Genomic DNA, 13,034 nt, shown 5'->3' with positions numbered 1-13,034 from the left:
CTCAGTCTCCTTCCCATTTTCTCTCTTCACTCTTAATAGGCCTATATAGCTAAATGATAATCGTCTTTCCGTTAAAAAATCCCATCTGATGTCGTCATCATCCAATTATCTTAATGTCGTAAACAAACCAAACAAACTAGCCGTACCAAAACACAACACAGTCTTTACCTATCGCTTGGAAACTCGTTTTCCGATTTCCGCTTTCCCTCTCTGCCTGGTGGATCCAAGGGACTCAACCACTAAGATGTAACAAGGTAGAATTTAGCTCCCTTTGAACCGCAAGCGTGACGCGAGAGGGCGCAGTGGAGTGTGGCCGACAGTTAAACATCTGTAGCAGATGCTGCCTCTCAGAAACCAGAAACATCTGATTGCGACTTCTGGAACGTAATCACGTTTGGCGTGACACTTTTATCTTTCAGCATTCTATGTTTTAGACTCTTTGTGTAAGTGCCCTATGAACGGTAGCACTCTTTCATGACCATTTCTAAAACAATTGCAGTCGTAAACGAATCTCTCAATTCATGAGCTTAATGTGTCTTTGTAAATCTGATTTAATAATTGTCATCTTTAGAATATGCTCCCATTTGATCACGGTAAATAATTTGTAATAATAGTATTAATAGCAATGTCATCGATTCCAAGGTTAAGGAGGAGTGCAGTGTTTCACACGACTGCGCTAACCCAGTTACGACCTGTATATTTTTCCACATTTGATGCGACAAAGCCGTTGTTCGCCAGGGATCTATTTAAGTCTATACTTTTCTGCCCCTCTCTTAAGAAACGGCTTTTCTTTGGGCCTCAAATGTGTGTCCTATTAAAAGTGCATTCGCTCCATAATAGTCATACGCTGGTAGGAATACCTTATAACTAACAACGTTCTGCTGGAGGCCGGAGTGGATAGTATGGAAACACTACTAATCATTTGATAGCTGCTCTGGGTCGAGACTCATCCCGCATGCAATCTTTTTTTGGCGACCTTAGGTAAAGGAGGACAGCGTAACAGAGGTACCATCCGTAAGCGCTATAAAGATCAACTCAGGCTCCATTTTGCCCGCACTTGCATAGAAGAAAGTAACTGGCAGAAGAGACAGTTGAAAATGTGTAATGGTATTTAAATATTTACTTTACATTGTCCTTCCACTTTGAATGAGGAGGTGTCGCGGAGAGATATGGCAGGCAGACTGTTGTGGACTGGGAGCATCATGTGGAGATATTCTCCTTGTAGTGTTCTTCTTCGCCATTCTGTCACAGCTCTCTCACGAGTAACTCGTGGAGTACAGATTGTTGGCTGCCTTAATCACTAAGCGGACATCTTTATATGGCGACGGTTGTGTTAACAATGAATTAGTTGGTGATTATCTCTTTTAGACCCAGCACCAACAAGAAGGATCCTCTTCGTTGCCCTGGATGAAAGTCATATTAATGTCGCTGTGGTTCCAAGTTGATGCACTTTCTTTCATCCTCGCCAAGTGCAATGAGCTCAGTTCCATGTGGCACGCTACCAGGACCTTCCAGTAAAAAAAAAACCTCTACCCTCTCTGGACGTCAGGCTTCGTCTGGAAGGCGTTGTCCGGAAGTTATTGCACCAGCCATTCTCTGAAGACAATATCTTTTTTAAGACAGTGATGCTCAAATTACGGCACACGGACCATTTCCGACCGTTAGGTAGTGATATTCGGCCCCTCAAAAATTCTGACTTCATTGCATAATTAAAGCCGTATAGGATTAACATCATTGGACTACACGACTTTTCTATTATTTAATATTATTTTGTTGAGGCGATGCGGTCCGTGACACAATATGCTGAAAATTTAGGGCCTAAATGGTTCCTGGGCCTCAACGGTTGGGAACCACTGTTCTAAAGCCTCGCCTACTTGTGCTCGCACTTCTTCTCAAGACATCTCACAAGTAATTATTTCTAACGCTAGCATTATGATGAGGACTCAGGTATGACACTGGTATGTGAGTGTTGGACTAAAGGTTGAGTTCAAAGACCTGGCCTGTGCTCTAGTGCTTCAGTTTATCGCATCATCTTTCTATAATCTACTTTCTACTTCTGTGTCCTGTCTATAGTTATATAATTATAATAATTATTCACTACTACTAAAGTCCTTTTGAAATGTTTTTCTTTTTTGTTCTCTAATCAAGATATCACTTTTCGGATGTACGCCCCAAAAAAATAGGGTTTGAACCACTATAATATAAAGCAGCCAAAAAACTAAACAATTTAGTTTTAATAATCGAAACAACAATTCACTTTGTGCTTTAGGCGGCTTTCGCAATAAGTAACATTGTTTCAATGGTGTCAGAAGTAGTCAGAAAAAAATAGGAAATTTTTGCTAAAGTAGGACGTGAGAAAGATTAAATTACGCGTTGTTACCTGTAACACAGTCTGCTTGTTTAGTAATTAGATAGACCCGTTCTACTTCAGGGTGCCAGACATTTTATTGCCAATATTCTGTTTAAAGAACGCGCAAGCCGCACGTTATAACATTTTTTCCTCACAGGGTAATGAGAAACTAGACATCTAGAGATCTGCCCAAGATTTAGATCTACAACAGCTCTTACCATCGACAAACACACTGATCAGTGGCGTAGCTTGGAATTAGCCATCATTTTGGTGGACTGATTTTGCGTAATATTTAATATTTAATGCAAAATAAAATTTGAACACTCATTTGCCCCCCCCCTTTTTTCAAGTGGGGGCCCGGGGGCATTTTAAAATTCTCCCCCCCCCACCCTAGCTACGCCACTGACACTGATCTATCCTCACAAGACAATGAATTAGCTTCATTTAATGCGTTAAGCTACAGCTTTCTGTAAAGAAGCAAGCATATAAGTATCAATGTCTTTGTTGCAAAAGCCAGTTACAGGAAGTAGCCCTTAACCTTTAATCCAAACTAACACGCTTCCAATGATCATTCATCTCTGACGTAGTCATGGCTTGGTGAGAAAGGAGTCATCCACAATGGAATGAAGCTAAAGGTGTGAGTGTGTGTGTGTGTCACTGGCGGATCCAGGGGGGGGGGGCGGTAGAGCGATCGCCCCCCCCCCCCCACTCGGCCGACCCCCCCCCCCCCCCCGAAGGCAAGATTAGTTGAATTGATATATAAATTTGATATTATGTCGCTCCCCTTCTGGTATCTTGGCCGATTCCGTGGGTTAAAGGGGGGGGGGGCGATTGCATGTACTGCCCTCCCCGCTCTAGCCCTCTGAGTGGGGAGTGGTCCTATTTTTATGGAGGAATCATAGTTTGTGAACAAAAATAGTTGAATATCTATATAATTGATATGTGAAACCATTTGTATATTATGTCGCACCACACTCTAATCTCAAATTTTATGATTAGTAAATATAAAAGGAAAAAGGTGGGAGGGGCGATGCATGCCATCTCCTTTCCCTTATCGGACAAAGCAATAATTGTTCTTTTTGTATTATAGTTAAGAAATTACAAAATGTAAAAAAAAATGAAAATGCAAGAAAACGCTTTTAGCGTCGCGGCTTCGCCCCGAAAATCACTGATGAATTGTCAGCTGTAGTTGTCAGGAGCAGGCATTTCTGCAGTGAAAAATGCTTTTGGCGTCGGGGCTTCGCTCCGAACTCCACAGATTAATAATGAGCTGTAGATGTCAGGAGAATGCGTTTCTTCAGTGAAAAATGCATGAGAACGCTTTAAGCGTCGGGGCTTCGCCCCGAAACTCACTGATGAATAGTGAGCTGTAGATGTCAGGAGCAGGCGTTTCTGCAGTGAACAATGCAAGAAAACGCTTTTTGGCGTCGGGGCTTCGCCCCGAACTCCACTGATGGATAAAGAGCTTTAAATGTCAGGAGAATGCGTTTCTGCAGTGAAGAATGCAAGAAAATACTGAGAAAATACTGCTTATTATTATTATTATTATTATATATATATATAATATATATATATATATATATATATATATATATATATATATATATATATATATATATATATATATATATATATATATATATATATATATATATGCTGTACGCACGTTTATGTATAGGGTTAGGGTTTACTGGGCGTTAGGGTTAGGGTTTGGAAAAAAATCGCCCCCCCCCCCCACTCCAATGTTCTGGATCCGCTAGTGGTGTGTGTGTGGTAGAAACTGTGTGTCTGTGTATTTCTGAAAGTGTGTTTGTGTGTTGGAGGACGGTTCTCTTCTATATGAATGCCAAAACATCGAAATTTCAATTAATATAAATAAATTGTACAAACTCGCAAAGGAAACATGTACGTGTGTAGACGTTATACATGGAGGACCCTTAACTCTATTGTTGCACCTCGTTCCATCTCTCTCCCTTCTCCCTAATTGTTCCGGAATCTTCACGCGAACTGACTTGCGACTGAAGTGTCCGGGTCACGTGACTCACCCTCCTCAAGACGCTGCCATCATTAAGTGAAACTCACGAAATACTCTTGCCTCCTCCTCTACACAAAGAAGGGAAAGTGAACGAGAGAGAGAGAGAGAGAGAGAGACAGGGAGAGCATTAAGCTATTTTGACTTGCAAGTTATGCTCATTGCCCTTGCTTTTAATGACTCGCAGGTGGGCTGGACTTGTAATGTTAAAGAGACGAATGGTAAATAGTAGGCACGTAAAGGTGGGGTTAGGGGGGGGGAACAGATATTAGTGAATAGCCTTTTTATTTCTTTGTTTTGGTAGTCATTAAAGTCCCAGATCTACCAACAATCAATCAATCTATCTATCTATCTATCTATCTATCCATCAAATCATTTCTCCCACACCCATTTTTGTATCTAGCTGAAGCTTTCTGCAATTATTTATTGTACCTAACAAAGCACGAATCAATTTAAAAATTGACCAGCTAGTTTTTTTTTATATAGAAAAAGGGAAATAAATTCTACATTCTTAAGAAATATAGTTGTAATTGCAGTGTTTTTCCCCTTAGATATGCTTATTTATTTATTTATTTTTCTTTGTTTAAAACTATCTATATTTTGTTTACTGTTAGTTTCGTTTGTTTACTGTTTCTTTCGTTTCTTTAGCAGGTGCAGTTGATTTGAATCAGACTTTTACATTTAGTGTCAGTCTGGTTTTCCAATGCAGTACTTCATTACATCTATTGCATTAGAGTGACGTCTCTGAGTGACTTCCAGTAGCCACAGATAGCAGACTATGACAGCGTTCATAGCTTAAACCGGTATTTCTGCAAAAAGTTCTTAATATGTTATACATGGAAGATTAAGCATCTTTTGAAAATACAGCACAGGTTATCCTTATAACAGATATCCTTCACTGTAAATATTTAGTAACAATGCAAGGTGAGGTCACAGAGCGTCTCATGCATTAGGGCAATAGAAGCCTCATACTTCAACCAAAATTGTTAATTACAGGAATGTATAGGACTACCAGTGGCACATTGTGTAGATCTGCGCCATATAAAACATAATGAGAGGATGTTATTTCTAGTAGATGTATGCACTCATCAGTCAAGGACTTCTTCGTATTTCAAATAGAGTCTTAACATCGTTTCAAATAAAACTACATTGTGGGAATGCCACATTCGAAAACGGCGCACTTCTTTGCCGTTTTTCATTCCAAAGGAATCATTAGTATTACACCATTCCCGAATGGGATCATATGATGTCATCGCATCGATATGGAGGGAGGGAAGAGGCGAAACGTCCACAGAGATTTCCCATCACTGAAAAACAAAGTCTCAACTGCTAGTAGCCTCTTGTTTGTGTGTTCAGTGGCGTCTCTATCCCGTTGAACACCTGAGGTCGACATCCTTCTACTAGCGATGTTGCCCACATTGAAGTTAGCCGTGGATATGCTTCTGGCGATTTTCCTTATGGCGTTTTCAGGTGAGTACACTTTGTTTGGTTCTTTGTTGAGGTTGTCTGTTTTTGGCGTTGAAGTGCATTAGCGTGGCAGTTAGTTGTGGGCAGCACTTGTATGTGATTGGAAGTTAGTTGTGGTCACCACTTGTATGTGATCGGAAGTTAGTTGTGGTGACCACTTGTATGTGATCGGAAGTTAGTTGTGGTCACCACTTGTATGTGATCAGAAGCTAGATGTGGTCACCACTTGTATGTGATCAGAAGCTAGATGTGGTCAACACTTGTATGTGATCAGAAGCTAGATGTGGTCACCACTTGTATGTGATCGGAAGTTAATTGTGGTCACCACTTGTATGTGATCGGAAGTTAGTTGTGGTCACCACTTGTATGTGATCGGAAGTTAGTTGTGGTCACCACTTGTATGTGGTCGGAAGTTAGTTGTGGTCACCACTTGTATGTGATCAGAAGCTAGATGTGGTCACCACTTGTATGTGATCGGAAGTTAATTGTGGTCACCACTTGTATGTGGTCGGAAGTTAGTTGTAGGCACCACTTGTATGTGATCGGAAGTTAATTGTGGTCACCACTTGTATGTGGTCGGAAGTTAGTTGTAGGCACCACTTGTATGTGGTCGGAAGTTAGTTGTAGGCACCACTTGTATGTGATCGGAAGTTAATTGTGGTCACCACTTGTATGTGATCGGAAGTTAATTGTGGTCACCACTTGTATGTGATCGGAAGTTAATTGTGGTCACCACTTGTATGTGATCGGAAGTTAGTTGTGGTCACCACTTGTATGTGGTCGGAAGTTAGTTGTAGGCACCACTTGTATGTGGTCGGAAGTTAGTTGTAGGCACCACTTGTATGTGATCGGAAGTTAATTGTGGTCACCACTTGTATGTGGTCGGAAGTTAGTTGTAGGCACCACTTGTATGTGATCAGAAGTTAGTTGTAGGCACCACTTGTATTTTGTCGGAAGTTAGTTGTAGGCACCACTTGTATGTGATCAGAAGTTAGTTGTAGGCACCACTTGTATGTGATCAGAAGTTAGTTGTAGGCACCACTTGTATGTGGTCGGATCTTCTGTTTTGGAACGAGATAAACAATTACATTAAGACCTTTGTCTAATAAAGGAGGCGAGGTGTCTGAGTGGTAATGTGCTAGGCTTCCGAACCGAGAGGGTCCCGGGTTCGAATCCTGCAGAAGACTGGGATTTTTAATTTCGGGATCTTTAGGGCGCCACACAGCTCTAATGAAAACCTGACGTTAGTATGGGAAAGGTAAAGGCGGTTGGTCGTTGTGCGGGCCACATGACACCCTCGCTAATAGTGGGCCACAGAAACCTTTACATCATCTGCTCTATAGATCGTTAAGTCTGTAAGGTGAACTTTACTTGCTGTTTGTGTCTGCTCTGTTAACATTGTTGGTGAAGACATGCAGCGGCGCGCTGGTGTGTCTTATTGGATCATGTAGCTATGGTCTGTGGGTGTCTTATTGGGTCATGTGGCTATGGTCTGTGGGTGTCTTATTGGGTCATGTGGCTATGGTCTGTGGGTGTCTTAATGGGTCATGTTGCTATGGTCTGTGGGTGTCTTATTGGGTCATGTGGCTATGGTCTGTGGGTGTCTTATTGGGTCATGAGGCTATGGTCTGTGGGTGTCTTATTGGGTCATGTGGCTATGGTCTGTGGGTGTCTTATTGGGTCATGTGGCTATGGTCTGTGGGTGTCTTAATGGGTCATGTGGCTATGGTCTGTGGGTGTCTTATTGGGTCATGCGGCTATGGTCTGTGGGTGTCTTAATGGGTCATGTGGCTATGGTCTGTGGGTGTCTTATTGGGTCATGTGGCTATGGTCTGTGGGTGTCTTAATGGGTCATATGGCTATGGTCTGTGGGTGTCTTAATGGGTCATGTGGCTATGGTCTGTGGGTGTCTTATTGGGTCATGCGGCTAAGGTCTTTGGGTGGCAAAGTGAGTTCTACGTGTCAAATAATTTTTTTTTTGTTAATAAGGGAGGTAACTCCACCTTTTTTTTTTGTTTAAATGTTTTGGATAGTCCTTTAAAATTTAACATTACTGCATCCTCCAAGCCTTCAGAAGGACTGGCGTCGTTCAGGGTTCGAACCCGGGGTCATTAAAACGACCAGAGCTAATTTGTTATTTTTTAAATTGATTTATATTGGCATCGACTATGAATAAATGCCATGTTTTAACTTGATCTGAAAAAGGGAAGTAGGAGCAAAGACGTGTACAAAGCGTAATAATGGGAAGAACTAAACATATGTAACCATGTATCTCAATATGTAGCAATTATTTCCCATGTTCGATACCAAACAGAATAATTAATTACCAATAATTAATTAACCAGTTGGTTATTTTTTTATTGATTTATGTTTTGTTAGATACATTAAAATAAGTTTGTAAAGTTTCAACTTGATCTGAGAACTGGTGCGAGAAAAATAACAGGTACAAAAATTGTGACAGAAAGAGTGAGCTAATATAAGCTATGTACTAATTGTACCAGACAGAAAGAGTGAGCTAATATAAGCTATGTACAAATTGTACCAGATAGACAGAGTGAGCTAATATAAGCTATGTACTAATTGTACCAGACAGAAAGAGTGAGCTAATATAAGCTATGTACAAATTGTACTAGACAGAAAGAGTGAGCTAATATAAGCTATGTACTAATTGTACTAGACAGAAAGAGTGAGCTAATATAAGCTATGTACTAATAGTACCAGACAGACAGACTGAGCTAATATAAGCGATGTACAAATTGTACCAGACAGAAAGAGTGAGTTGAAATAAGCTTTGTTAAAAATAGGATTTGAGTTTTAACTTTTGACGCGAATAATTTGGATCAACTATTGACAACCTGCACCCATTAAACCACTGTTACATAAGATCTAAACGAAGTGGTCGTCTCCCTTTCCATTAGGACAGAAAGATTTAAAAACTCCTTTATCCCACTTTCGGTTACAAGATCAGCTGTCGTCATCGAGAAGTACATAGAAGTCAAATTCATAAAGCACTGGTTGTGAGTATGTATGTGTTTCGTGAGTGAATGTTGGTCGAATTTTTATTCAATATTGTTTTTGTACAGTAGTTTCGCTGAGGTTGTCAATTGTAGTCAAACTGAATTTCCATTAGATTGGATCAATAAAATTATCTTATCTTATCTTATATATGACTATTGTCTTGGTAGCCTACCTTACACAGGACTCACTCACGGCCTGATTGTGAATTCACCATTTAGCCTCTGCAGGTGCAGACAGCACTCACGTTTTGAGTTGGCATATACGTGCGTGTACGTGTGTGTGTGAGAGTGTTAATGAGATTGCGTGTAGGTGTCTGAATGAGTGTGTGAGATGTGCTTGTGCTATCCTGTGTGTGTGTGCGTTTTTTTGCGGGTGCATGTTATCTATGACTGCACTCTTACAAAACAGCTTTAACATTAGCCAAAGATTATAGAATAAATAAACGTAGCTTTTTTTTTTCTTGAAACCAAACAAGTTGTCGAAATCATTAGTCGAAACAGAGTACACCAAAACACAATCTAGCTAAGTTGGCAGCAACATTTAGACATAAAGTTTGATGCCAACTACAAAGAAAGAATAGTCCAGAGAAGACCAAACGTAATCTATGTTCATAGACATTTTACCTTTGTTCATTGCTTAGCATGCTTTGCAAACAAACGTTGACTCTTGTATTTTTCTTTTTTTTGTCATTGCCAATAGTTGAAACATGGCTAATCACTTCCGCTGTACTATTTTTAGAAAAATATATTTGGGGGCAATAAATGTGAGTTTTGCGGGAATGTAAGTATGTGGTGGCGGGCGTCAAAGGTAGATAAGGAGAGTATTCACAGGAGAAAATAAAACTTTAAGGAAAAATTGTGTTATTATCTTTTTTTTTAAACAAAAAGTGTAAAAGGGAAAGAACTGCACATTTACAGCCATATACCTCTGTACTGACAAATTTATTTCCCCTTTCTATATCAAAGAAATTTAATTAATTACCATTAATAAATCAATTAATTCTGCTTATCAACTTATGTTTTGTTTGGGGCAGTGAATAAATATGCAAACTTTCAACTTGATCCGAGAATGGGAAGTGGGAGAAATAACTTGTACGAACACTTTATACCAGACAGACACAGAGAGTTGATATAAGCTTTGCAAACATGATTACTTCATCTTTTAACTTACAACACAATTATAAGAGTGAATTTTCAACGTAAACATATAAGATAATATATTTTTTTTAATTTGAATTATTGTCCTCTGTTTTTGTTCCTGTCTGATTGGGTAACACCGTCTATATTTTAACAGCAACTTGATTTCATTTCTTTTTGCTCGTGTTGGTTCCAGCGTTTCGCCATTTTATTGACGAAAATGAAATTTGGCAAGCTATTCACCCAAACATTCAAATGTGTAATAACCAACACTTTTGGATTAACCGGAAATAATGCGTATCTACCTTTTTTTTTTGTTAATTCTGTAACGGAGTAGATAAAATAACTGTTCTAGATCAATGGTGTCCAATCTTGTTCGGTCAGGGAGCCATATCCATCTCATACAGACCTACACGAGTGTTGCGACCCGCATATACGCAACATATCGTCGGTACTAATAAGAACTACATTATTTACTGCGGTGGGTAGAAGTATCAAGGGTTCAGATTGAACCTCGTCATGGGCTGAATGTGGCCTGCGGACCGTAGTTAGTGCATCATTGTCATTGACCCGCAAACCGTACAATTATTTCTATTCCAGCGCTGAAGATTTACTCTAGATGGTAAATTAAAGTGAAAGTTGTCTGTTTCTATGACCTAGATCAGCGGTTCTCAACCTTTGAAGCTTGGCGACCCCTTTTTATAATCCCCCACCCTGCCGCGACCCCCCAGCCGACACACACATACAGCAATATAATCCATATTTTCGATAGTCTTAGGCGACCCCTGGCAAATGGTCAATCGAACCCCAAGACGGTCGCGACCTACAGGTTGAGAACCCCTGACCTAGATCTAACGAGGGTGTTATGTGGTAAACACAACTGTCTTTATCTTCCCTCGCTGTTTTCATATATACATTTAGGTGGGGGTGGGAATACCCTTGAATCCCCAAAAAGAAAAATCAACAATAAACAATAAATACGGTCAAAACATAGCTCTTAACATAATTATGTGTCTCTTACGCATGAATCAATTGTTTAGTGCGTCTTTGCATTTTCAAAATTGAAATCCGATAATATAACTTTATATTAATAATAGATTTACTTACCATGAAGCTTCAAACTTAATAGCCGGTCTACGATGATTGACTGTCCTTGTATACAGACCTGTATATCATAAGCTTCTCTGGGAGAGATAAATTAGAAATTACGATGATTTTGTTTTGGAAAAAAACGCTCTCCTTATTTTTAGTACAATAGGGTTTGTTGGACTAGTCCGTTTCGTTTCTTTGATTAAAAAGTATTGGGCCGGAAGTGGCTTTTTCCTTATATATCTTTGCATTTTTCAGTTCTCTCTTTAAATTAAATTGACATTATTATGCTATAATTTTAAGTGTGCCTGATAGAGAAAAAAATTCTGCACAAAAATACGGGTAGTTGGGATCAAACCCGATAGAGGCTATAAAAAGAAAAGACCTGAAACTAGCGCGTAAAACTACACATTTACAGTACTTTATTTGATGAGTATTTTACCCAAGATCTGTGTTGTTTTTTAGGACTAGCTTATTTCAAGTACCCGGCATTTTCCGATACACAATTTCATACACAAAATAATTTTTGAAAAAAATTGTAGTGATTTTAAACTTTAAATGATTACTTAAAAAGGTGTTACTCTAATCAATTTTCAATATTCTTTTGTTATGAATGTCACTGTCTATTTTGTGTCTGTTCTAGTTTCTTAAATTTTTCTTATGTAAAGGGGTCGTTTTTCTCCTAATGGGTATACCATATTTCTCCAAGCAGCTTTTGTAAAATATTGGTCCTAAATAATGCTATGTTCATAAGCGAAAAATCACATGGCTGCATTATGATGAATGTACGTGTTAGTTAAATTTGTTTTATATTACTAGGTAACTAAAAATAACTGTAAAAATAGACGTAAGTTTCATTTTTTTCTGTTAGACAAAGTCATATGGCAAATTTTTGTTTATATCCTAATTCTAAAAAGGAATAATAATAGAATTATACAGTAAAAATAATCACTAAGTTTTTTAAAAATAGTTTTGAAAGTCTAACTGATACGATTACAAAGAGAGTTTGTGTTTTTGCAGATGTAGGCTACACAAGCTACACTATGAGTCAGTCCATCTCTTCTAATTGTTTAGAAACGAGTGTAAAAATGTAGGCTTCGATATTTTTAGCCTGAATTTAAGAAGTTACAAACTTCAAACAACTAATATATTGCCTCTTCCATAAAACTTTGTATTTAAAAAATAAATTTATCCAACGCTCGAAATCCTGCTTGTATAGGCCTACTTAGGCCCTATTTAAATCGATCCGGTATCAATGTATTAAGTAGCAATAACCCCGCAAAAAAAATTAAATGAAAGAAGATTGAGATATACATATATTTTTGTGATGGTACGCACCGGTACGGGGTACCGGCACCTTTTTTCAATGTCGGGAAAAATGATTACTTTTCTTGTAATTCAACGTTAATTGTTAATTTATTATTAGTTGAAAGTTAGGCAATCTATCACTGAGTACCGGCACCTATTTTTTATTTTTACAAAAAAAAAAAGCACTTTAAATACTTTCAGCGGACATGCCGTATTATTAACAACACCTATATGTGAACTTCTCAATCATCTAGAGTTTTAGACAGTCATTATTTTAGACTAGATCTAAGTAGAGTCTAGACCTAGATCTAGTAGGCCTATTACTATAAAAAAAATTAAAATAATCAGTCATTATAGACATTATTCGCAATTTTATTATTATGTCTAGGCATTGAAAAGTAAATCTATTAATAAACTTTTATAGATCTAAGTCTAAGTAATAACTTATTAAATAAGTCATTATAAGTAGAAGTATTATAATGAATATTGTATAGATCTAGATTGACTAGATTATAGATAGATCTATAGATAGATCTCTAGTCTAGTAGATTAAGTATAGAGTATAGTAAACGTATTACAGTATTATTAAATCTATGTCCTATGTCTATATCTAATAATCTAATAATTAAAAAAC

At 38.3% G+C, this 13,034-nt stretch overlaps 1 protein-coding gene across 4 annotated transcripts in view; it reads left to right on the top strand.

Annotated features, from left to right (window-relative positions):
- The window catches only part of LOC106072809 (neural cell adhesion molecule 1-A-like), a 62,071-nt gene that overhangs the window by 20,110 nt on the left and 28,927 nt on the right, over window positions 1-13,034 (top strand). For 3 of the 4 annotated variants that reach the window (XM_056010271.1, XM_056010268.1, XM_056010270.1), the window contains one exon: window positions 5,031-5,852. In XM_056010271.1, the coding sequence (XP_055866246.1) occupies window positions 5,789-5,852 (64 nt within the window). In that variant the 5' untranslated portion in view covers window positions 5,031-5,788. The remainder of the gene's footprint in view (window positions 1-5,030; window positions 5,853-13,034) is intronic. The other variant, XM_056010269.1, reaches the window with a different exon arrangement.

The sequence above is a fragment of the Biomphalaria glabrata genome, chromosome 14, assembly GCF_947242115.1.
Source record: "Biomphalaria glabrata chromosome 14, xgBioGlab47.1, whole genome shotgun sequence".
Taxonomy (NCBI): Eukaryota; Metazoa; Mollusca; class Gastropoda; family Planorbidae; genus Biomphalaria; species Biomphalaria glabrata.
The sequence above is the reverse complement of the archived record's forward strand: the minus strand, read 5'-3'. Positions and strand labels throughout refer to the sequence as shown.